A 25,556-nucleotide genomic window follows, 5' to 3' on the forward strand; every position below is an offset into this window, starting at 1 on the left:
CTGGCCCAGGGCCTCTTGTAGTTGCTGCAGGATATTGCCCCACATACGCGGTCACCATCTCCCCACGAGGCTGGGCGGTTACTTTACAATTGAGAAACCTTCGGGGAAATGTGACTGGGGGAACAGCTCAGCAAGATGCAGAAGAAGAGAGGCAGGCTGGCCACCCTTGTGACAGCTTCCTTCCTGCCATCATGATGTCACAGTCCTGATGGGAACACTCAATTGCTTCCCTTTCTGCACCATGGTGAGTCTAGACCCACCCACCTGAGGTCCCCACTGCGTCATTCACCCCTTCAGGCCACCAACCTCCTCATCACTGACCACTGACCCCTACAACCCACCAGCCTACACCCAAGTCTCCCTGTGAAATGGTGCTGCGCAAACAAATATGGTTCACCCCCCAAGGCCGGGTTCAAGCCTTTCTGCTGAACCCTCCCTCTTTAATATCACCCCGCACCATGGTTCCCAAGGACAGGCACGTGGCTTCACTCAGGAAGTGTGGCACACATACACACCCAGGCTCCGCCCCCAGACATTCTGACTTGGCAGATCTGGGAAGGGACCCAGGAATCTGTATTTTAGCAACAGCTTAGGTGGTTCTGAGGCAAGGAGTCCAAGTTGACCATGTCTGCAAGAGCTGCATATAGGTAAGATGGGCCCTGTAGCACGTCTCGGTGGCTCAGGGGCTTTGCCTGAGTACCAGGTATGGGCTTCCCTGAGCTACCCTGTCCAGGCACAGGCATGGAGACCACAGTTATAACAGTAATAGCAGTAACCACCATGGATTGAAGTCCTACTGTGTGCCAGGTGCTCTACTCAGGCCTCTCCTTGGCTCCTGTCAACACTGGGAGATGGTATAATGGAGGTGTGTCATCTTTTGACTCTCCAGCACCAAACGCCTTTTTCTTTTGGGAGGACAGGCCCCAGTGTGTGAGTTTCACCCAGATGCAGAGCTCTGCTTCCCCTTCTATTGAGGATGGAGGCACCTATTCCTCCCACCCTTCTCCTGGCAGCTATGCTGCAGGCACGTGACTTGACCTAAGCCTGGCCACATGCGTGATTCTGCCCAGGACCCCAGATCTGCAGATGAGGCACAAATGCAGGGCCAGTTGCAGATGACTTACTCAGAGGCAATTTAAGGATTCAGAGTCTAGGAATAGCACGGTGGCCTCCAGTATCCAGAGCAGTGGCATTGATGGCAACATGTCCAGACTGTCTCATTTGGCCTCTGCTGTCCGTTCTCTCTTGGCTTCTGCCCATTTTCTAAACCCGATACCCCAGCCTCTCATCAACTCTGAGTTACTGATATCCCCCTAGAATTCCCTTGCTGTTTTAGATAGCCAGAGTTGGATTCTGTTGTTAGCATCCAAAATCATCACTGGCATGGTTAGGCACTATCATGCCCATTAAGGCAAGGAGGAATATTGAGGCCCAGAAGGTTAACTGAGTCACCCAGGATCAGACACCCTGCAAGGATGCAGAGCTGGGATTCGAACCCATACATGGTTTTCCTCCAAGACCTGTGTCATTAACCACACAACACTATTGTATCATTCAAGATAACAGCAAGACACCGGTGGCTCATTGAAACTGGGTAATTGAGGAGCATTTAATAAACGTGTGCATAGAATTTAGGGAATCCAGTAAGGGGTGCTTCAGTATGCTGAGGCTGGCAATAGTGGTGGCTCATTCCCACTGCTGGGCCTGCAGATGAGAGGATGGAACAGGTGGCTGGACTTGGAGGTGGGAGCTGTTTGGTGAGGGGCTTGAAGGAGCCTTCAGAGGGGAATGCAGCCACTCCTGCCACCACCTCCCAGGGAGGTAGCCCTCAGGACAGAAACCCTGATCTGACTGTCTCCCCACCCTCGGCTCTCCTCTCACGCTTCCCCTTGGCTCAACCAGCCAGAAGCTGGCAGCCAGGGAGCCTGCTGGTTTAGCCACATTGATCAGGTTCCCAGGCAGGATGGGGAGGATGGAGCGTGGCGTGGCCTGTAAGTGCAAATGGGAGAGTATCCAGCATGGCCATTTGTCTTCCGATTTAGTGCATATAATATTTCAGGCATGTTTAATATGTTGGACTTAAATAACACTTGATCTATAATAAGTTAAGCACACAAGCAGGCACTGGACCATGCAGTAGGTTATGTCTGGATGAATCTCTATGAATGTGTCATGGGCTTTGGTAAGGAGTGTAATGACTTCTTGGAAACAAGCTTGAGATCCACTTAGAGGGAGCTGTATACTAGTATGCAGTAGGTCTGCAGGGGCCCCGGACTCATAAAGCATTTGCTTTATGCTCCAGGAGAATCTGATGCAAGTGGCCTAAAGACCTCTGAGAAACATCGCCCTTGTGTGTTCTGCCTCTCCTAGAGTGCATTTAATAATACCCCCTTGCCCTGGTCACTTTGTCAACTTCACAAACAGGAGCAACGCTGGGATTGCTAAAGTGCGGGTTGCAGACCCACAAGCTCAGCGTATAAACACTGCATCCTGTACAGTCACTGCCTCTGAGCTGCTTGGTTCTTTTAGGTAGGAAAATAAATGCACTGAGATTAACAGCTTCTGGATGTAGTGCGTCTGCGAAGATTCTCACCAGAGCATCAGGATGAAATAAATGCCCACCACACATCTTCTAATGGGCTCAAAATTGGGGTTCAGAAATCATGTCTCTAGGGTCATTACCATTACCTGGGCACATTCTGACAGAGCAGCGTTCAGAGGAATGGGGAAGTCCTTATGTGATGGAGCAGGCTGGAAGCTGGACCTCCTCGTGCAGGGAATTTTTTCCACAGAAGTGATGCTCATTGTAAAAATACATTTACCGAACATGAGACACACTGTATGTGTGGAAAAGTATGATCGCTCTTGGGAATTGAGGATAATATCTGCCCTGGACATCACTAAGTTGGGCTGGAAGGACCCACCATCCTTTCCCCACCCATGAGGCCCATTTCCCTTTAAAGCTCAAAGTGGGAAATAATAAAATCCTGATTGAAATCTGTGGGAGATTGCAAGACAATCTCCCACAGAGATTGTCTCTGCGGTGGCCTGAACACGTACCTGCTTCACAGAGGAGGGCGCTGGAGACAGCATGGAAACTGAGGCGGGTGTTCCAGGAGCAGACTGAGAGAGGAGGAGGAGGGCAGAGTGGGGAACTAGACGAGCACATGGGGACAGCCTCCAGAAGCTTCCTGGGGGGAGAGCTTTTATCCCACCATCCCTGACCCTTGTGTGATACAGGAAAAGAGGCATTTAGACACAGGCGGAACTCCTGATTATTCTATTCTGTATGATTTTGGGGTCCTTCAGGTAAAGAGCTCTTCAGTTTTCACTCCTGCCAGTGGGCAGTGACTTATTCATGTGGCCTCGTTCTAGTCACATACATTTCTGCCTTCACGGGGCTATTTTCAGGATCCAGCGATAAATGCACGCAGGATGTCTGACCATTGTCTGTTGTTGCTCTCCTATGGATCCCATCTCGGCCTGCCAGTATTTCCCCATGACAAGATACTCAGTTTAACTCTTCTCTGAGAAGGATGCACTTTCTCACCATGATGTCTTATTTCTCCATGTTCCACAATCTTCAACACCCTTTTCTGGGAGTGTTGGAAAGGACCACATATAAGCATGAAATCCAAGTGTCCGATGCTAGAAAGAGGAAGTCCCAGCATGGGGCCAGCAGGATGCTTCTGTAGTGGGAGCTCTGTCCAGGTCAGGCCAAAATTGTATGGTCCAGGGCAAAACTGAGCAGGAGAAGTATCAGGTGTGCCTTCTGCATGTCACAGCCCCCGCAAGAGAATTACGGTGAAAAGCATTGAACTGTTTGTATTTCACGCAAACCCCAAGTGGCTGGCGGAATGAAGGACCAGGCATGTTTGGGGCTGTAACTTCTTTTCTGAGGCACAAATGCCCACCCAAGGTTATTAGAGAAATGAGGGCAGTGGACAGGAAGGTGAGACGCTGACTTTAGGAATAGCCTGTGATTACAGATTTAATTCATGTTATTAACTCCCTGCCTTTTACCTCCTCCCTCCTCCCTTGGCACAACTGCCAGATGGATGTGGCTAGAAGTCAGAGGACATTCTTGTGGGTTCGTGGGCCTAGGGTACAAACGACCTCAGCGTGACAGCAAACAGGACAGAGAAGACCAGGCTCTTACTCAGGAATCCACCAGCCACGAGAATGACAATGTTGAACACAGGAACCCTGCGGGAGAGGAGAGGCTGAACGCTACTGCTGGCAAAGGCTCCCCCACACGCACATGTTCCCTCTAGAAAATGCCTTCATGTCCCACTCTCCTCTGCTTAGGTCCTTGCTCCACCTTTCCTGCACTGCCTGACCCTGTGCTTTTCGGTCTGTCTCATTGCCAAAAACTACTGATTAGAAACAATTCAGTGGAGAGTATAGGTCCCTGTCCAGGAGAGGCACTGGAGGGAGACAGTCAGGCTGCTCAGCCCATCCTCCTCCCTGTGATGTGGTAGGGAGAGAGGACCCTGACCAGGAAACCCACTCTCTATTCTCAGTACCGTACCCTGCCTGCTGGGATGGTCATCTCACCTCTTTAGCTCAGTTTCCTCACCTATAAACCGAGAAGAATCCACCCGTAGTGAAAATCTCATGACGAACTTTATAGATTTTGGTGAAATGATTCTAAGCGTTCTGGGTAAACATCAATAGGTGTCATAATAAAAAGATGTAAAGGAGTGAGGGCACTTGGCCAGTTCCATCAGCAGACATGCAAGCAGATGAGAGCACAAGGATGTGGCATGGTAAGACACAGGGACAGACAGATGGCAATGGAACAAAAAGGCCAGATGCAGAGCCAGTGCTATGCAGGAACGTAATCTCTAAGGAAATCAGAGGTCCAGGGGATAAGCCGGACGTGGTAGCATGCACCCATGGTCCCAGCTACTTGGAGAGGCAGGAGGATCATTTAGTAAATAGTCTTGCAGTATCTGGACAGCAACATGATAACGGTGTAGCCTTTTCTACAGTTTATAGCATGTACCAGAATAAATCTTCCCCCTGGACTAAACATTTAAATAAAATAAAATAAAAACCCAAGAAAAGTCACCAGGAAATAGAATCAAACACATTAAGGAATAAAGCAAAGCAATTGATTTAAAATCAACACACCCACCTATACAAAACTTAAAACCATATGCACAAACTAGCAAAGAGGGAAACGGCATAAAGGAGCTAGAAAGCAGAAAACTGCCTATTTGCCTGAAATCCACCCCCAGTCAAGGGCCCTGACTTGTAGGACAGGGGACTACATTCCCAAGGCTGCCTGGTCAAGTTCAGCAACTGGTGGGGGACAGGGGGCAGAGACAGGGGCAGGGATGGGGCAGAGAGACAGGCAGCAAGGGGCAGGGAACCAGCATCTCTCTCACCCCTCACATGGTTGTGGCACACTCATCATCCTCAGCATCTGCCTGGATTCCAGTGCTGCAACCTGAATGTCCTGGCTTCTGGGCTCTGCTCCGTGCACCTCCTCCCCAAGTCTCTCCTGCCAGTGCTCTGCATGATCCACTCTGAGTGCTTTACCATTTTCCTATGCTGAACTCCTGGGGCATGTCCACCTACCAACAGGCCACCACCTGCATTTTTTTTGGGGCTGCACACAAGCTACCAACCCCCTGAAGGGCCAGGAATTCATGTGCTTGGCCTTGGTTAGAGCTGCCCTTGCTCAGTTACTGCCCCTTATAGGGACAACTCCAAATGTGACCCAGGAGTCCCCAGAGCTCCTTAACAAGACTGAGCCAGAGTTATCCTGTGAGATACCCCTTGGTTATGACACGCTTGCTTGGCTTCCGTCCCTTCCTGGTCCCACTTCCTCAATGGCTTTGCCAGAAATCACTTCCTAAAACATTTTTCTTTTTGTCTTTTTTTTTTTTTTTTTTTTTTTTAGAGAGAGAGAGCGGGATCTTGCTCTATTGCCCAGGCTGGAGTACAGTGGCTTGATCACAGCTCACTGAAGTCTTGATCTCCTAGGCTCAAGTGACCCTCCTGCCTCAGCCTCCCGAGTAGCTGGGACCATGGGTGCATGCCACCATGCCCTGCTAATTTTTTTATTTTTTTGTAAAGACGGGGTCTTGTTATGTTGCCCAGGCTAATCTCAAATTCCTGGGCTCAAGTGATTCTCTCACCTCAGCCTGCCAAAGTGCTGGGATTACATGTGTGAGCCACCACACCGAGTCCTAAAACATTTTAACAAGACTTTACAGCTTGCTTCTGGGGAAACTACCTAGAGATAGGGTGATAGTGGCTACCTCTGCAGTGCCTCTCCATCCCCAGGTTAGCGTCTCAGCTCTTCCATCACCTGGGCAAACAATTCCCTGCATTAAATTCCTTCTTTTCATGGCTGGATGTGGTGGCTCACACTTGTAATCCCAGCACTTTGGGAGGCCGAGGTGGGAGGATCACTTGATCCCAAGAATTCGAGATCAGCCTGGGCAACACAGGGAGACCCCCATCTCTACAAAAATAATAAAAAGTATTAGCTGTCCTGGTGGTATGCACCTGTGGTCCCAGCTACTTGGGAGGCAAAGGTGGGAAGAGGTTGAGGCTACAGTGAGCCATGATTGTGCCACTCCACTCCAGCCTGGTTGACAGAGTGAGACCCTGTCTCAAAAAAAAAAGAAAGAAAGAAAGAAAGAAAGAAAGAAAGAAAGAAAGAAAGAAAAGAAAAGAAAAGAAAAAGAAACAGAAAAAAAGCTTCTTCTTTTCAAACAACTATTGTGGATTCCACTTTCCAGACTGGACTTTGGCTGAAAGGATAGTTCATATTAGATGATAGATAAAGTTTAACAGATGAAAGAGAGATGCAGTCTCTAGTAGCGAGGCAGGAGAATAGGGTCTGGAGGCAGGAGCATAAGGCCAATTCATGCTGAATCATGGAGTAACACCAAGGTCTGGGGGCAAGGAATCTAGGACGGATTCGTGCTGACTTCCCAAAGCTGGATCAAAAGGAAAACTCCTGGGGCTGGGGTCAGGGAACCTAAGGCCAATTAACATAAACTTTCTAAAGCTAAACGAAAAGGGAAAACCCCATCTCCCCATGCCCCAGCAGCAAAGGATCAAAGGCTACTCTTCCTACAGCCCTCCCCCTTCCACCACGTCTCGGATGGAAAGGGAGAGTGCCTTAGATTGGCCCTGAGCCAAGCAGAGACGACCATCCCTTTACCCACAGAGGGCGCCAATTCACCTCAGCCTTTAGCCACAAACCAAATGCTTCATCCAGATAAGGGGTAACTGAGACGAACTTCACGTGGGTACTTCAAACCCAGAAAACTTTGTAACGGGGCCCTTGAGCCACTTGCTTGGGGCCACTTCTACCCTGGGGAGCGCTTTCTCGCTTAAATAAATTCCTGCTTTCACTGCTTCATTCCTTTGTTACTTTGTGCGTCTTGTCCAATACTTTGTTTAAAAGGCCCAGAACCCGGACCGCTTACACTTAAGGCCCTCCTTCCGGTAAAAGTAGGAATATAGGCAAAGGTTATGTACTCTTAACTTATGTATTGCAAAATGAAAGTACACGAAAAAAAAATTGACTCTTAGTAGATCATTCGTTTGATTTATTCCACAAAAGTTTAATGAGCACTTTGTTCCCCAAACAACGTAATGGGGAAAAAGGCACTGCCACTACCCATATGGAGGTAGAGTCTACACTCATAGAGAAATTAGGGCAGGCACCAGTTCACATTCGTTTTAGCAGGAATGTGATTTAACTCACACTATTTAATGATTTAAAAGACTAAATCCATGTCTGTAAGCCTGCAGTGACACTGCTTTATTTATGCATGATGGATCACACTGCAAATTGTTTCCAATCTTTTGGAAGACCATTGGTAGATGCTATTTGTATACAAAATGATATCAGTGTTTAAATTATCTCACGGAAATTTCATTTGAGTTAATTATTTAAAAGAAGAAAATATATCTGCAAGAATATGTTTATCTCAGAGTTATCACTATATCAATGCCTAAGAACAGGCCAGTGATTAGGTAAGTTATGGCTTTCCCAATTGATAGAAAAATATGCACTCACTGAAATTATATTTGTGAAATTTAGATAGCAGCAGCAAAGAATAATTTCAGCAGGGAAAAGAATAAAAACATGTATAATTAGACTTACTGCCATATTAAAATATGTATAAACATGAATAAAGACTAGAAGAGAATATGAGAAAAGAGACATGTTAGACTAGTGGTGATGTGGAAAAGTATTTCCCTCCCTGATAATTCAATATTTCATGATAAACACGTTCTAATATAAATCAACATTTAATAACTGTAAAGAGGTGTGAAATTGCTAAGTTAGTGGTTCTTAAGTTTGCCTACACATTAGAAATCTCCTAAACATCTTATTAAAAATACTGAGAGAGACCTCATCTGCAAAAATTCTGATTCTATTTATCTGTAATTGGGCACGTGCAACAATATTATTTTAAAAACAATAAGGCAAAAGCCAATACTGCATTTAGCCCCAGCTCCAGCTCCTGCTGAGAGTTGTTAGGTAGACAATGTCTTCCAGCTTTGAGTTTCTACCATGCCTACTGAATTGTCAAGGAAGCTAAAGCCAGAGAGGGTTCCTGACTCACCCAAAGTCACAGTCAGTTAGTCAGGCCAACACTAGATCCAAGAATGTACCTGAATGGGTACAGGGTGGGACCCAAGAGTCCGCATCTCTATTGATCTCCCAGGTGATGCCAATGCTGATGGTCCATGGCTCCCATGGACCCTCACTCACAGTGCTTTCCCACTGCCCTTCAGGCCCCTGGGGTTGGATGAGCTCCACTGGAATTTGGGGAAGACGCCATGTCCCTCTCTTTATTACTCAGGTTGCAAGGAAACAAAGAAGGTGAACTGGGGAGAATGACAGCCTGGCTGAGAGCCTCCGCTATTCTCCATCACCACCTCCTTCTTCCCCTGGACATTTCTACCCAGACTAATGTGACTCAAGTCTGCTCCTGCCCCACCCTCCCCTTTCCCTCACTTTCACATCCTCTCAGCACACAGACTGGGGAACAAAGGGCTCAGTGTCCAAACCAGGGGCCCAGGGACCTGGAAACCATACCTGATGATATCTGTCACATTTGTAAGGTTGATTTCAGAGTCAGGAGTGGAGACATCGGTAGTTGACTTGGGTGGAGCTTGGGTCACAGTTCTGGGCCTGGTATAGAGTGGGCGCAAGGCCTTAGTGGTAGTAGGAGGAATCTTATACACATTCTGGGTAGAATTCTCATTGGAGCCAGGAGTACCTGAAGAACCTGCAAGAAGACACATTGGATGGATGGATGGACAGATGGATGATGAAGGGGTGGATGGGTGGGTGAATGGATGTATGGATGTATGGATGAAAAGGTGGATGAGTTGATGGACAGGTAGGTGGTACGGTAAATGAAGCTGAGGGGGGAAATGAGCATGGCCCAAATGCAAAGTTTTCTTTTGCTAAAGCCAAATAAATACTGTGGAGTAAACCTGAGTCAGAAATCGAAAAAAGGAAAGAAGAAAAAAAGGGCAGGAAGTGAGGGAGAGCAGAAAGAGAGAAGAGGAAAGGAATTTTTTGCCATTCGTACTGTTGGAAATGCACTTGCCTTCTGTTCTTCACCAATTCATGCGCCCCCACATTCTCCAAGAATAATTCCAGGCTTACTTGATTCACTCTGCCTTTCATTCACCTGGCTTATGGCATATTGCTTTAAAAGTTATCTTTTATTAATATATTGTGTGTGCACCTTGTCTTCCTCAGGCTTAGAATTCCTCAGGTGCTAGGAACTTGAACCTGCCTCCCTTTCCTCTGTCTTCCATAATTCATTCCTTAATGCAACATCTCCTGAGGGCCTACTTTGTGTCAGAAACTCCATTATTTGCTAAGGGTTCAGAGCCCAGGAAGGCACAGGTACTTCCCTCAAGCAGTTCCGAAATGAATAGGGGACAGATAAGTAAATCCTATCCAGTGAGATAGAGTTGTGTACAAGGGGATACAAAATGAGCTCTGGAGACTTGCTCCCCCAAAATGGGAGCCATGGACCATCAGCATTGGCATCACCTGGGAGATCAATAGAGATGCAGACTCTTGGGTCCCACCCTGTACCCATTCAGCTGGAGTCTGCATTTGAAATAAGATCCCCAGGTGGTCTGTGCCCACAGAAAGATCTGAGAGGGGCTGCTTCAGAAGCAACCAAATGCATCCTTGGGAGGGGGAGTCAGGACATGACTTCTAAGTGGAGAACAAAGAATGGAACTAAATTCTCCCAAATCTACCACTCACCTTAATTGTACCCCAATTCCTACTACAGCACCCCAAATTAGGCTGTGCTATCCAAGGAGAATCTCATGCATGGAAGGTTCTACTTACTACTGGACCTTAGATGAGAGATAAGGAGGTCCTGGGAGGAAGACAGACTGCTGGGAATCCTGAACCCCAGCTCTGCTGATGCTACCACCACTGCCCCTTTCCTCACCTGGCCTTCCTTTCCCCCGCAATCCCAGGCCACTCACCCTTGGTCACCACCAAGCGGATGCGATGGAACAGCATGTGAGGTTCCTTGGGAGGCTGGTAGATCACACACTGATACAGTCCAGAGTCTTCCACTAGAAGGTTGGTCATTCGGACGTTCAGTAAACCATGATCATGGTAGTCTTCCATTATTATCCTCCCCACTTGGACTGGATGGGAATTCTCTGAAGGCCTCTCTGTGCATGCCAGGGTCTTGGGCTTCTCTCCGTCCCTTATTATCTGCCAAGCTTTCTGGCTGCTGGCAAACTTCTCTAGCGTGTAGTCACATTTCACATCCAGGGTCTGCCCCTCTTTCAGTTCATACTTTTCCTCAGTTAATTTAGTTGCAGCTCGGAGTTCTATAAGCAGGGATAAGAGAATTGGGTTCTGTGAGGAATTATTTTTCTCTCTCTGGGTGGGGAAAAAGGAGAGGAGCCCCCTGTTTTTCTTGTCCAACCACCCGTATTTCAGACGAGGTTCTTGAGGCCTCCAGAGAAAATACAACTTGCCCTGCAAGGCAGCACTAGACCTCAGATCTTTCCACTGTGAGTAGGTTTTTTACTATAAAAGTGAGACTGCATATGGTGCACGACCATCAAATTTCATAAATGATCAGGAGAGGAAGACTGACTTTGAGAGGAAGAAACTGCCTGACTGGAGAAATAACATGGGATATCGTGTTAAGACCACGAGTGGCTGCAGCATGGTGGGAGGGAACGATTACAAGGGCGTACGACATAAAAAGTGAATGCAAAGACACGGTGCTAGCAGAGAGTGGCTCCGAGGACAGCTTGAGGAACTTCATCTAAGTCAGGGCAAGGAGATCAGTTCAAAAGACCTTTGGACAAACAGTGAGGAAGCCATCTGGAGGGCACGATGAGCATGGATATCTGACTGCCTGGCACTCCTTTTTCCCTTCCTTGGGTAGCAGAGCACCCCTTTCCAAGGGAACGATCCTGCATGGCTCTACTGTTGGGGCAGCCCACATTCTCAAGGATGGGCACAGGACACAGGCTTTGCCAATCCAAGTACCCCATCTCGGGGCCAGGCACAGTGGCTCACGCATGTAATCCCACACTTTGGGAGGATGAGGAGGTCGGATCACCTAAGGTCAGGAGTTCGAGACCAGCCTGGCCAACATGGTGAAACCTTGCCTCTACTAAAAATACAAAAAAATTAGCCAGGCATGGTGGTACACACCTGTAGTACCAGATACATGGGAGGCTGAGGTGGGAGAATCACTTGAACCCGGGAGGAGGAGGTTACAGTGAGCCAAGATCACACCACCGCACTCCAGCCTGGGCCACAGGGCAAGACTCTGTTAAAACACACACACACGCACACACACACACACACACACACACAAACTACCCCATCTCCCTGCCAGGCTGATTGGTTCAGGAAGGAGCACATGGCTGAGCTGGACCAATCAGAGTCCTCCCTGAGACTGCTGTAGCCATTAAGAGAAATGCTTCTTGCTGGGATTCACAGGTCAATGAGATGTGAAACTTTATTATGTGAAACTTTCTACCATGTAGGAATAGGCTGCCTGAGAATGGCTAAACAGGCAGAAAGTGAGTGGGAGGAAGGGAGTGGGGGAGAGTGGAAGGGAGAGAGAGAAAGATAGAAAAAACCCCACGTTATCTGGGTCATGGACTCAGCTGTGCTCCAAAGGAGCACCCCTTGTACTTCCCAGTTACCTGAGCCAAGAAATGCCGCCTCCTATTTTTGAGTTCATGGAGTCACAGCAGTGGTTCTCCACTGGGGAGCAATTTTTGCTCCCCGCCACAACTCTCCCTGAAACACTGGACAATATCTAGACATTTCTGGTTGTGATAACCAGGGAGAGGGGTGGATGCTACTAACGTGTAATGGACACCAGGCTAAGCAATCTACAGTACACAGGACAGCCCCCACAACAAAGAATCATCCCACCCCAAATGTCAATAGTGCCAGGTTTGAGAACCCCTGGGTTACAGTGACAATAGTTTCCATCACGTTCTTGGAGGCCGGACTGGGTTAACTATCTGGAATTGGGAATGCTCATCTGGCCTTGTCCAAGGGAGCCTTGCTGATGGGAGGCCAAGCAGAGCGGAAGTGAGACCAAGGTCCGTGTTTTCAGCTGGACACACGGGGCTCTCTAAGTTTGCTGAGAGACTGTAGCTTACCCACTCAGGCCTGGGGTACCTTCCCCCATGGAGCACCAAATAACAGGCTAGACAGTGCTGCTGGGTCTACTGTGTGGGTCAAGGTAACACTAGTACTGCCGTTATTAATACCACACACTCAGGTCCTTGCAGGCCTGGTGAAAAATGACAAGCGCTGCCCCTTTCATGGAGCCCCCTGGCATGCCCACCCCAGGATAGGCCAACAGATCTGCCTGACCTTAGGAAGACTCAACTCAGGGACCCACAAGGATTTTAAAGGTGAAACCAGGCTTGAAAGCCAGTTCTTCTGGAAGCAGACTCCAGTTTCTAAGGAAACCTTGCAAACAGACCTCCTGGGCAACTCCCACACACTCCGGTCAGGAATGTGCCTCCAAGGGACTGCTGACCAGAGGCCGAGTGTTGTCTGAAACCAAGCCTGGTTCCCTCATTTGTTCACTCACTCATCAGACTGAGGCTGGGAGACTTCTCTATCATAGGCACTGTGCTGGGCAATTTGGAAGACACACAGACTCCATCCTCAGGTTGCCACCACTGAAGCCCTAACCTCTGAAGTTAATGTTACAGATAAATCTCTTTTATTTGCCAGCTCCCCAGGGGAAGGTGGGAGTTACAGGTGACTGAGTTTGCAAACTTGCCTGTCTCTCACAGAAGGAAGGAGACGATAAGAAACGAAGGCTGCTGAGCTGTCTGTGCACAATTGCAAGAAGGGAATTCCTTTGAATATGTTAATTAAAAGGCTAGCAAATACTACCTAGTAAGTATTATGTGCTAAGGGTTTTTAAAGACTATCTTATTTAATCTTTATAAAGTAAAAAGTTGACACCATTATTCTCCCCATTTTATAGACAAGGAAACTGAGGCACAGACAGATGAAGTGATTTGCCCAAAGTCTCACCATAGTTAAGTACTAGAGCCAGGATTCAAACCCAAGGACTCTGGCTCCATCTAAAGCACTGAGCTACATGGTCCAACACAGTCTGATAGGGATTAGAGCAGTCCTGGCCCAAGTGTGAATAAGCATCCAGTTGCAAGGAGCATTCAGGTTAACCCCTAACCTATCCCCACAGGGCACAATGAAATATATACCACTGGTTTTCTCTCACACAAGTACATAACCTTCAGCCCTCTGCCATCTCCCAGTTCTCCTTCAGAAAAACGTGAATCAAACACAAGGAAATGCACCTGTCCATGAGGAGCTAACTCCCTTCTGCCCATCTAGATTATCACCCCAGCTCCAAGAAGACCCAGAGCAATGTCTGAGCACAGGCTCTTCAAGGCAGTTGTCCACGACCTTGCTCAAAGTAGAGAGCCCAGGAGAATACTTCTCCCCAATTTTTCACGCCTTCCCAAGGCAAGACTCGCTTTTAACTCATATTGACACGTTCCTCCTGTTATTCATAAGGATTAGGAGGAGGAGTGAATAAAGCCCCGCATGCTTCTGGTTTGGGTGCAGATGTGAGCTGTGCAGATCGTAAGAGGAGACGCAAGGAAGAGCTGGGGCATGCGCCGGCTCTGCTGAGCCTCAGCGACTGTGCCGTCCAACCCCAGCGTGCCATGGAGAGCTGGGATGATCACCTCCGCCAAAAAGAGCACCAGCCTCTTCTGGTCACATCTGCATCCTCAGCAGTAGTATATTTGCTGGCCCATAGTAGACCCCTGGGAAATATTTGTTAAATCAATTCTATCTTTTGGGTTTAACAGACTGTCAACATCAAACACATCATGATGGAATATAAGAAAAAAATTTCAACATCAAATAAACTTATTGTAGATCATGCCATGATGAGATCTACTCTATCATTATTCCCATACTAGGCTTTGCATGTCTCTGACAGCATCGACATGCACAGACATCTTTTTTCCCTGACTCTTTCCTGCTTTTACTTTTGTGTGCAGGCACTGCATGTTCTCCCAGTTCTGGGTAGAGCACCACGGTCTGCCATAACTACTGGTTGGCTCTATCTTGGATGGCCCTGTGCTCTGAAGCTTCAACAGAAAAGGGCTCCCCGAGATCCCGGACCAAACGCCTCCCCTGCTCACTCCTCTTCCTTGTCTTACCTGAGACAAAGAGCATCCACAGCAGCCCCCAGAGCCTGGTCTTCCTCATCCTTCCTGTGCACCCGCTCCAACTGCTGCTGAGGGCTCCCGGGACAGCTACAAGGCACCGCAATGACCTAGAGGCTTCGGAAAGTTGCACAACAGGATGTGAGGCCATTCCTGGGAGTCACCGATTTTGCGCTCTGTTTCATCACCTGTTGCTCTGACTCCTGACATCAACACAAGAATCCAGAGACCAGGACTTACTTCTCAGTTAAGTTTCTTTGAACTCTAGTTTTCCTTTCTGTGGTAATAATGACAATTACCTTTCAACCTTACAAAATCTAAGGGAGAATGATACTTGAATGTAAATCAAAGTAAGGCATTAATATTAGGAAGGGGAACGGAGGACCCTTTGCTCTCCAGAGGCCCCCTCTCCATTCACATCCAGTTTAGTGTAGTGAAGAGAGTCAGGCCCACATAGGGCAGGCTGCGACCATCGTATCTCATCTTCAGGGTTTTTGTGAGAACATGTTTCTACATCCTGCCCTGCTCAGCCCTGCTGGTTCTCTTGGCTTCTGGTGACCTGGGGTGCACCTCCTCTTCATCACCAGGAGGGCCACACCCTGCATTTGTCCTTCAGCATTGCCACAGACATGGCCTGGGAGCTCACGGGGGTGTAGGGACCCCAGAAACAATTTGAGAGGACACTGCCACCACCCAACAAGAACAGACTCAGATTTAAAAAGGAAATTTGGTTCAAGACACTGAAGAAAGAAGAAAAAATCCAGCAGGTTTTGTACTAGAAGCAAGAAAAGATAGATTTGACAGTGTGAAAATGAAATCAATAATGGAGAGGATTCACTTCAGAAATATTCCCAAATGTGAAATGAATAAAGACATTTAGAAGAGCTCAGAAATTTAAGGGAAGACAAATCATAGAACTCCAATCTACAAATTAAAGATGCCCTTAGAGCATAAAATGGAATGGTGGATCACAAGCAAGATTAAAAATTTTATCTTAAAAAATATGCTTTCCAGGTCTGAGAAGAAATCTAAAATTGGAGGCTGAGAGTTCAACATGGGCATAGAAAAAATTCATAAAGTGAGACCTAGAATAGGAAGTTTCCAGGTGAAAATTTTTAAATTTAAATAAAAAGATTCCTACTGCTAAATAAACAAAAAAGTAACTTGGTTTCTTCAAAGGAATTGAAAAAATCAGGACTTAGATTTCTTCTCTGAGTAACAAATACCATGAGAGAGTGGGACGAGGTATAAAGAACATTATGACCCTAATATTTTACACCCAAATTGATTGCTACTCAAGTATAGGAACAGCTAAAAGGTACTATCATGTCTGCAAATTAAAACAAACAACAACCAAAAAAATTTTCAAGGCTAACTTTAATTTTTTTTGTTAAAGCTGTTCAATGCAGCAATTTATAAAATATAGAAAATACTACATAAACTTGAATCATGTTATTACACTTTATAGAGATCATTTGTAGTGGAGATTTTACTATGTTTATTTTTTGTTTTACAAATAATGTCAGAAAACAGGCTTCAAACATGCTTGAACTGAAATCTGCTGGCCCCTCCTTTTGCTGTACTCAAGCAGTCCCTAAAGAGGAAAAATAGACAGAAAGGTCTTGACATTTTCTGACGCAGAGAGGAGCCTACGTGACTTCTGTGGCGATGAGTCAGATTAATAAAGTTTATTTCAGTGAATAAATCCCCTTCTTACAACAAAATTAATATTCCACACAAATAATAGCTATTTCACATACTTTCTACATTTTTGTGTCTTCATATACTTTGTGTGGAGGATTAAGTTCCTGGAAGATTAAGAGGGAGCTTTGAACTAAACAGTCCAAGAAGAATTTTTAATTAGACTTGAATATCACTAGAGGCTGATTGCTCCTTCACATTTTCCTAACTACAGACAGCACCTGCATTTAAATTAGAATGAAGTAGAATGAGGTCTTTCTCCACTTGTCTGATCTATTTGTGTGCTTGAGGTCAACAGTGTAAATAGTCATGTGTCACTTAATGACAGATACACTCTGAGAAATGTGTTGTTAGGTGATTTTGTGTTGCAGGAACATCATAGAGTGCACTTACACAAACTTAAGATGGCACAGCCTACTGTACACCTAGGCTGTATGGTATAGCCTATTAATATTAGGAAGGGGAACAGAAGGCCCTTTGCTCTCCGGAGGCCCCCTCTTCATTCACATCCGGTTTAGACAATTACCTTTCAACCTCACAAAATCTAAGGGAGAATGATACTTGAACATAAATCAAAGTAAAGCATATTCCCAGGCTGCAAGTGTGCACAGTATGTTACAGTCCTCAGTACCGTAGGCATTTGTAACACAATGGTAAGTATTTGTGTATCTAAACATAGAAGAGCCATAGTAACAATACGGTATTATGACATTATAATCTTATGGGACCTCCACCGTATATGCAGTCTGTCATGGACCAAAATGTCCTTGTGCAGCACATGGCAGCATTCTCTAATCCTTACCACTTTATTTTTCTGAGGAGTTTAATGACCCGATCGGTAACTTCTTCAGGCTGAACAGGCATGATGATATTCCTAACTATTAGGGTCCCTGTACATTCTCAAGCTACTGCTCCCAACAAGGTATTATTTCTTAAGGCTTCTCATAGAAGAGCACTGTCATTTGTGACCTATGGTTCCTGTTAATTTTACTAAGGCTGTGTCACATGTCCCATTTCCATGCTTGCTCATAGGGTGGCCTGTAGCACCAGGAAGATTTAGTCTTTGGGTACCATGAACCTTTTCGCATTTGTCAAACTTTATCTTCAGAGCTATTATGAAATTAATACAGTTTCAACATTGATACAATTCATGAAATAATACCAATATTATTCTGTTTTGTTTTGTCTTCAATAAGTCACTGCCCCAAGTCAGTAGGTCTCAATCTTCACTATGGGGTAAATTAGCAGTTTCTTCCTTAATAAAGATTGGTCAATCTAACCTAGCTAGAATATATGTGTAACATTTTTTAACAATGAGATTGCATATAAAATATCTTCTTTTCTGGCTCAGAGGAGGGGCCCACATGGAACTGGAACACAGATCTCTGAGGCTAGCGTGACCCTGGTGCTGATATCTCTGAGGAGGCCCGATGAGACTCCTTCTAAGAATGGGGAAAACTGAAAACTGGAACCAGTCACTGTTGCCCGTGAAAAGCATCACTGAGGCTACTCACAATGAAAGGGGATGAAATAGGAATCAGTGAGCGTGTCCTGTCTTCCTCCTCCAGCCTCCCAATCTCCCTCTAATGCCCCTATTGAGAGTCCAAGAGGGAACCAGCCAGCAAAGACAAAGCGAGTTTCAGAATCTCCACTCAAACCAAGGTAAAGAAGTGTTAATCAGAGAGACGATGACTGAATAACCAGCTCACTCACACAGTCAAACAAGAGCACTCCACGTGTCCCAGGCCTTACCTAGCAGTAAAGCAGACAAGTTGAATAGTTAAGAGTCACAGTGGCATTTTACGAAGAATCTTCTTAGCATAGCTAGGGGGCATGGCTAATTTCACATGTCCTCAGGCCTTATCTAGAATCAATGCTCCAAAATAAATTGAACGACTTTTAAAAGTCAAAGAAGCAGTTTGTGACCTTAAAGCATTTAGGAAACTTAATATCTGACCTGTATAATTTAGACCAAATGTTTACATTTTAAAAAATATTTTTATTTTACCAATAATCTTTTGGTTTGAAGATTGAAGAGGATCTAAGAATCTTCCTGGGAGAAGGATGGAAATGGGATCTGAGTCTACATACTAACCAAGATGCCTTGCCTGTAACACCAGAAAGCTGGAGTGGATGTGCTCAGATGTCTGGGAAGAGAAAAGAATGGCAGAGCCTTTGGCCCAGCAAAGCTGGAGTGTTAACAAGCATTGACTGAGAAATCCGCTAGGCAGGCCAGGGAGGTCTGTGGCCCACCACTTACCCAAAGGTAGCCATTGGGTTGGGGATTTCCACACTATAGTCACTTCCATGATCAGCAGAAAGATGTTACAGGACCCCACCGCTTACCCAAAATTAGCCTTTGAGTCGGGGGTTTCTGTGCTATAGTCCCTTCTGTGGTTGCCAGAAAGATGTTACAGGAAATGGGTCTGGATCCAGACCCCAAGAGAGGGTTCTTGGGTCTCGTGCAAGAAAGAATTCAGGACAAGTCCATATAGTAAAGTGAAAGCAAGTTTATCAAGAAAGTAAAGGAATAAAAGAACGGCTACTCCATAGACAGAGCAGCCCCAAGGGCTGCTGGTTGGCCATTTTTATGGTTATTTCATGATTATATGCTAAACAAGGGGTGGATTATTCATGCATCTCCTTTTTAGACCATATAGGGTAACTTCCTGACGTTGCCATGGCTGTAAACTGTCATGGTGCTGGTGGGAGAGTAGCAGTGAGGACGACCAGAGGTCACTCTTGTCGCCATTTTGGTTTTGGTGGGTTTTAGCTGGCTTCTTTACTGCAACCTGTTTCATCAGCAAGATCTTTATGACCTGTGTCTTGTGCTGACCTCCTATCTCATCCTGTGACTTAGAATGCCTTAACCATCTGAGAATGCAGCCCAGTAGGTCTCAGCCTCATTTTACCCAGCTCCTATTCAAGGTGGAGTTGCCCTGGTTCGCACGCCTCTGACAACTGCCCCAACCTACTCTGAAGGCATACATAGCAATTAAATGTGAACAACATTATTATCCTGATAACAAAACCAAAGACATCACAAGAAAAAAACCTACAGACCAAATCCCTTGTGAAAATAGACACAAAAATCTTCAGTAAAAACACTAACAAACTGAATACAGCAATATATAAAAAGGATTATACACCATGACCAAGTAGGATTTGTCCTACCTGGCATTCATTCAACATATGAAAATATTTCAGTGTAATACTCCCTATTACATTGTAAAGGAGGAAAATGTCACAGTCATTTCAACAGATGCAGAAGAAACATTTGACAAAATTCAACTCTCTTTTATGACAAAATACTCAATAAACTAGGATAAGAAGGGAATTTCCTCTATGCAATAAAGGGCATCTATCAAAAAAGACCCTACAACTAATATATTTAATGATGAGAGACTGCAAGCTTTCTCTCTAAGATCAGGAATAAGACAAGAATGTCTTCTCAGCCAACTCTGTTCAACATTGCACTGGAGGTTCTAGCCAGGGCAATTAGGCAAGAAAATAAAAGGCATCCAGGTTAGAAACAAAGAAGTAAAACTATCTCTATTCACAGGTGACATAATTTTGTACATAGGAAGTTCTAAGAAATTTTTAAGAAAACTATTAGAGCTAATTAACAAGTTCAGCAAAGTTACAAGATATAAGATCAATATATAAAAATCAGTTGTATTTCTACTTACTAGCAATAAACAATCTGAAAATGAAATGAAATTAAGAAAGCAATTTCCTTTATAATGGCATCCAAAGGAATGAATATTTAAGAACAAATTGAACAAAAGAATGCAAGATTTGCACACTAAAAACTACAAAACATTGCTATCTGGCAGAGTCTTTGTCTTTTTGTACCCACTCACCCAGCTTGGGTCCTATCTCCACTGCTTTATGTTTTCTGCTCCAGGAGGCCCTAGGTGACTCTGCTGCAGCCTCTATCATCCTGTGACCTGCAGGAGCTCAGTAAGACGGCTAACTACATGCAGCCAGGAGGAACATCTGCCACCTAAGGATGGTGACATAGAGAAGACTTGTGCACTGAGGAAAGGCACTGAGAATGGATGGAGGGAGGACACAGATGCTTGGCTGAAGGGGGGAGAAAGCCGGGAACCTTGCATGGGCCATCATACCTTGGGACTCATTCCTGGCCCCCAACAGCTCTGGGGAACAGGTGAGTTGAGCAGGCAAGGCATGAGCCACTCTTGCCACAGACCTCTAGAATCCTGGCAGCAGGATACCCCACAACCCCAAAGACACTTGAGCTGCTTAGAGAGGTAGTAAGGGCAGGACTCCAGCCTGTGCAGAGCCCAGAGGGTTTGGTGTGGGAATGTCTGTGGTGGAGCACAGCTGGGGATGCCCATGCCACAAGGCTCACCATGATCTCCTAGGAGATTTTAGCCTTAGGAGAACTGTCCAATTTCAACAGAGCAGGGTGGTCTTGCCAGTGAGACAGGCCAGTCTGATCTGAGTGCCCTCCTGTCTGCTGGCCTCTCCTGGGGCCCCAGCCTGCCCATGCCTGCTTTCAGTGCAGCCTTGGATACCCAACTGGCATGTCTCCTGGGGACCTGCATCATAGTTCCTTCACCTTATGAATGGATTAATGCTGGTATTGGGGAACTGGATTAGTTATTGCAGGAATGGGTTCCTGGCAAAAGGATGGTGATATGGTTTGGCTCTGTGTCCCCACTCAAATCTTATGTTGAATTGTAATTCCCAATGTTGGGGGAGAGACCTGGTGGGAGGTGGTTGGATCATGGCAGAGGATTTCCCCTTTGCTGTTCTCATGTTGGTGAGTGAGTTCTCATGAAATATGATGGTTTAAAAGTGTGTGGCACTTCCCCTTTCACTCGCTCTCTCTCCTGCTGCCATGCAAAGACATGCTTGTTTCTTCTTCACCCTTCTGCCACTATTTTAAGTTTCCGGAGGTCTCCCTAGCCATGCCTCCTGTTCAGCCTGCAGAACCAGAGCCAATTAAACCTCTTTTCTCCATAAATTACCCAGTCTCCAGTATGTCTTTATAGCAATGTGACAATGAACTAATACGGATGGATTTGGTTATCTCTTCCTCTGGATAGGTTGGTTCCTCTCAATCCTTCCTCCTTCTGCCATGGGATGATTCAGAAAGAAGGCCATGATCAGATGTGCCCCCTTAGTCTTGGATTTTTCACCCCCAGAACTATCAGCCAAATAAATTTCTTGCCTTTATAAATTTTAAAAAGATTATTGAAATAAATTTTTTAAATAACTGAATAAATGGAAAAACACTCCTTGTTCATGGATTATAAGACTTAATACTGCTTAAATGACAATATTCCCTAACTTGATCTACAGATTAAATGCAATTCCTATCAAAATTCACTTTCTGTAGAGATTGACAACATACACTGGCATAAATATAAAAATATAAATCAATGGAATAGAATTTATGGTCTAGAAATAAACCTATACATTTATGGTCAACTAATTTTTGATAGGGGTACCAAGATAATTCAATGGGGAAAGGATAGTCTTTCAACAGTTGGTTTAGGACAACTACATGTGAACATGCAAAAGAATAGACTTAGACAACTACTTCACACCATATATAAAATTAACTCAAAATAGATCAAAGATCTAAACGTAAAAGCTAAAACTATAAAACTCTAGGACAAAAAATATAGGAGTAAATCGTTGTAACCTTGGATTAAGCAACAGTTTCTTAGATATGACACCTAAAGCAACCAAAGAAAGAAAAAGATAAATTGGACTTAATCAAAATTAAAAACTTTTGTGCTGCAAAATTTTACCATCATGAGAGTAAAAGGACAACGCACAGATTAAAAGAAAATATTTACAAGTCATATGTCTGATAAAGGTCTGGTATCCAAAATATGAAAAGAACTCTAACAAACCAACAATAAAAAGACAAATAACCTCATTTGAAAATGGGTTTCCCAAAGAAGTATACAAGTGACCAATAACCATCGTTCTTGAGTCATTCCTATTCAACGAATGTTTAAGGTAAATGTTTAATAACCAGCTCTTTAAAAAGTTCCCTAATTTGTAGTGACTGCCAATTTCTGTGGTGTAAATACTCTCACATGGTTGATTTCAAGCTAGAAACATGGCATCACTGGATGTGGAGTTGGAAAGAGAGGTTTGCAAACGATTTTTGTGAGCCAGTGCAAGCTGGCTCCAGCACTTCACTTCTTCCAATAATTTTAAATTTTATTTTGGTTATATAAACTCTTCCTGATGCCCATGTCTGTTGATTTTTAATTCAGGAGCATTCATGCTCTATTAGCTAACTAATCTTAGTTGTTTTTTGTGACTAGTCCTTACTTCATAGTAGCATTTTGCCACTGAAAGATAGTGAAGTTGGCTCTGCAAGTCCAGATTATGAACTGAGTGGGGAAGAGTGAGCAGTGTACTCTGTAAGCCTTTCATGTCACTTCAGGTCTTTCATGTCACTTCAGGTCCACCTGAAGTGATGACTCAATGCATGTTAATAAGCAGGAATCACCACTGAACAAACTCATTTTGCATTCACTATTCACAGCAATAGAAATTCTAGTAATGTAAGTGGAATATAACATAAATTTATAAGTGGACTTTGAAAATTGTTGCTTATTAACTTTGACACAACTGCAAATTGGTATTCAAGTTAATGGCGAAGACCAAACCAAACAAAACAAAACAAAAAATAGCATATACAATCTTCAAGTGCACTTTCAGTTGTATCCAATTCAACTTTAACTTTACTCTGTCATTTTCTATTGTATTTTGATATGAAAGCATATTGATTAGATTTCCCCCTTTCATGAGCTTTTTTCTTGCTTGTTAAAAGCATTTTAAAAAATCTTAAAACAGTATATCATATATTACCTTGCCATCCTATATTTTGATTATACTTTTGTTGAAAATATGGTAACTTTAGGGCTGTTCACAAATCTTCAGCCACTCCTCATTCCTGCCCATTTCTTTGCACTGCCTTGCGCCCTTTGCAGGTAGGTATGGCCTTGGGATTTGCTTTGGCCAGCAAATTCTGAGAAGAAATACATATCGCTTAGAGCGAGGCTTTAAGAAACATCACAGAATGCCCTGTGTTTCCTTTTTCTCTATAGTGGTTTTAGAAGTTTCTATCAGTGGGATCCCAAAGTGTCTTTGATGAGCAGAGCTTTAGTGGTCCATTTGCATCAGAATTGAGGTATAAGTGAGAAGTAAATTTTTATTGGCCTAAGCCATTGAGATAGGGTGAGGAGTGCAGGGGAAGGTTATTCTTGCAGAACAGTCTAGCCCCGTCTAACAAGTACAATAATTAAATCTTGTTAAAACCTTTGATAACATAATGCCCACAATAGATCTGTTTCATGGGTATGAATAAATTCATAGGTATGATACTCACAGGAATGGTAGGAGAACTATGCATATTCTTTTTCATTCTTAGCCCAAATATCTTGGCATTTATTTTACATTGCATTTATCCAGAGTATTCTCCCTGTTAGTATTACCTTAACAACATATCAGTAAACTGAAAAAAAAAAATTCTGTTCTAGCCTCAGGGAGAGATTAGGGAGGGTATCTAATAACTTTAGAGAGAATTCCATGTGATAAAGGAAAGAGAGAGTATAGACAAGATTATAGCCAGTATAGCTGGGATTACAGCCATGTACCACCATGCCCAGCTAATTTTTGTATTTTTAGTAGAGACGGGGTTTCGCCATGTTGGCCAGGATGTTCTCCAACTCCTGACCTCATGTGATCCGCCCACCTCGGCCTCCCAAAGTGCTGGGATTACAGGCCTGAGCCACCGCGCCAGGCCAACAAGACCCAATTATACAGACATCAGCTACTTACACAATAATCAGTTTAATCGTGGTACTTTTAAATTATGAAAGAATTCTATCATAAACCCTTAACCATTTAAGTTTTGTAGGGGGAAAATACCATTCATTCCACAGTAAGTGCACTATTATAAAAAAAAAAAAAAGAAACCAAAGTTGCTTTTTTTTTTTTTTTTTGAGGCAGAGTCTCACTCTGTCGCCCAGGCTGGAGTGTGGTAGCGAGGTCTGGGCTCACTGCAACCTCGGCCTTTTTGGCTCAAGCGATTCTCGTGCCTCAGCCTCCTGTGAGTAGCTGGGATTACAGGTGCTCGCCACCACACCCGGCTAATTTTTTGTGTGTTTTTAGTAGACACGGGGTTTCACCATGTTGGCCAGGCTGGTCTCGAACTCCTGACCTCAAGCATTCCGCCCGCCTCGGCATTCCAAAGTGCTGGGATTACAGGTGTGAGTCACCATGCCCGGCCTACACGAGGTTACTTTTTAAAGACAAAAGTAAACAAAAAATTAGTTTTAAAATTTCCAAACTCAGATTTTTTTTTTTTTTTTTGTCCTAAAACAAAACCAACCAGCAAAACGCTCAGGTCGCAACATTTTATAAATCCAAAGTCACCACCAGAGGGAGCAATTCACCCGGTTTATCTCTAATTTCGCTCCTGTAATTTCCTAAGGCCTGATTACCTGGGAGAAGATCTGCGGGGACAGTAGTTTTTAGACACCTTATGCTCAGATCTCAATATTCAAAAATTTTATCCTTGGAATACCTTCCACACTAAAATAATTTGAGCCTAAAATAATTTCCTTTTTCTTCTTTTTTAAATAGCAGCGGGAGTTTGCAAGGAGCTCTTCCCACAGAAACACAAGGTTGCCTTCTTGCCTACCTGAAGCTTGGTGGACATACAGGGTTTATGATCTAGGGAAGCCCCAAGGATGTGAGATTCCTCTGTAAATGGGTCGTAGGACTCGTTCTGATTCCTTTAGAATTAGCAGGCTGGTATAACAGAAAACTGCAGTAAAAGTGGTTTAAGCAAAAGAGTAGTTTGTTACCGCTCACTTAAAAGTTCAGTGATAGGCTCCTCAGGGCTGGCATTGCACCATCAGGGACTTTGGCTCCTTCTGTCTGTCCCACCGTCTCAGTTCGTGACTTCCAAAATGACTGCTGGAGCTCCAGTCATCACATTTGCGTTCCAGCAACAAGAAAGTTTTCTCCTCACCACTTCCTTAGCTTCAATGGGTCTTCACCTCCTCTCTGGGGGTGACAGGGCTGGTTACCCCTACTTTAGTGGTTTGATGCTTTTG

At 44.7% G+C, this 25,556-nt stretch overlaps 1 protein-coding gene across 2 annotated transcripts; it reads right to left on the reverse strand.

The window, feature by feature from the left end:
- Positions 1-1,588: 1,588 nt before the first annotated feature.
- TREM1 (triggering receptor expressed on myeloid cells 1) lies at positions 1,589-14,837 on the reverse strand. 2 transcript variants are annotated; one of them, XM_003266297.3, is made up of 4 exons: positions 14,731-14,837; positions 10,507-10,863; positions 9,080-9,272; positions 1,589-4,206 (listed from the first exon to the last, which is right to left on the reverse strand). In XM_003266297.3, exons 1-4 carry the CDS (start codon positions 14,777-14,779, stop codon positions 4,101-4,103), a joined length of 705 nt encoding a protein of 234 aa, XP_003266345.2. In that variant the 5' UTR covers positions 14,780-14,837; the 3' UTR covers positions 1,589-4,100. The 2 variants fall into 2 exon arrangements, with proteins under 2 accessions (XP_003266345.2, XP_004090907.2); XM_004090859.2 differs by lacking the exon at positions 9,080-9,272 and having other exon boundaries at positions 14,731-14,800.
- Between the last annotated feature and the right edge of the window lie 10,719 nt (positions 14,838-25,556).

The sequence above is a fragment of the Nomascus leucogenys genome, chromosome 17 (genome assembly GCF_006542625.1).
Source record: "Nomascus leucogenys isolate Asia chromosome 17, Asia_NLE_v1, whole genome shotgun sequence".
NCBI lineage: Eukaryota > Metazoa > Chordata > Mammalia > Primates > Hylobatidae > Nomascus > Nomascus leucogenys.

What these genes read in the sequence shown, in the direction of transcription:
- TREM1 (XM_003266297.3), bottom strand. Translation starts at nt 14,779, where the DNA reads ATGAGGAAGACCAGGCTCTGGGGGCTGCTGTGGATGCTCTTTGTCTCA. An exon ending in GTGGATGCTCTTTGTCTCAG is followed by an intron (nt 10,864 to 14,730) that starts GTAAGACAAGGA and finishes CCCTGCTTATAG; the next exon opens with AACTCCGAGCTGCAACTAAA. An exon ending in CCGCTTGGTGGTGACCAAGG is followed by an intron (nt 9,273 to 10,506) that starts GTGAGTGGCCTG and finishes GTCTTCTTGCAG; the next exon opens with GTTCTTCAGGTACTCCTGGC.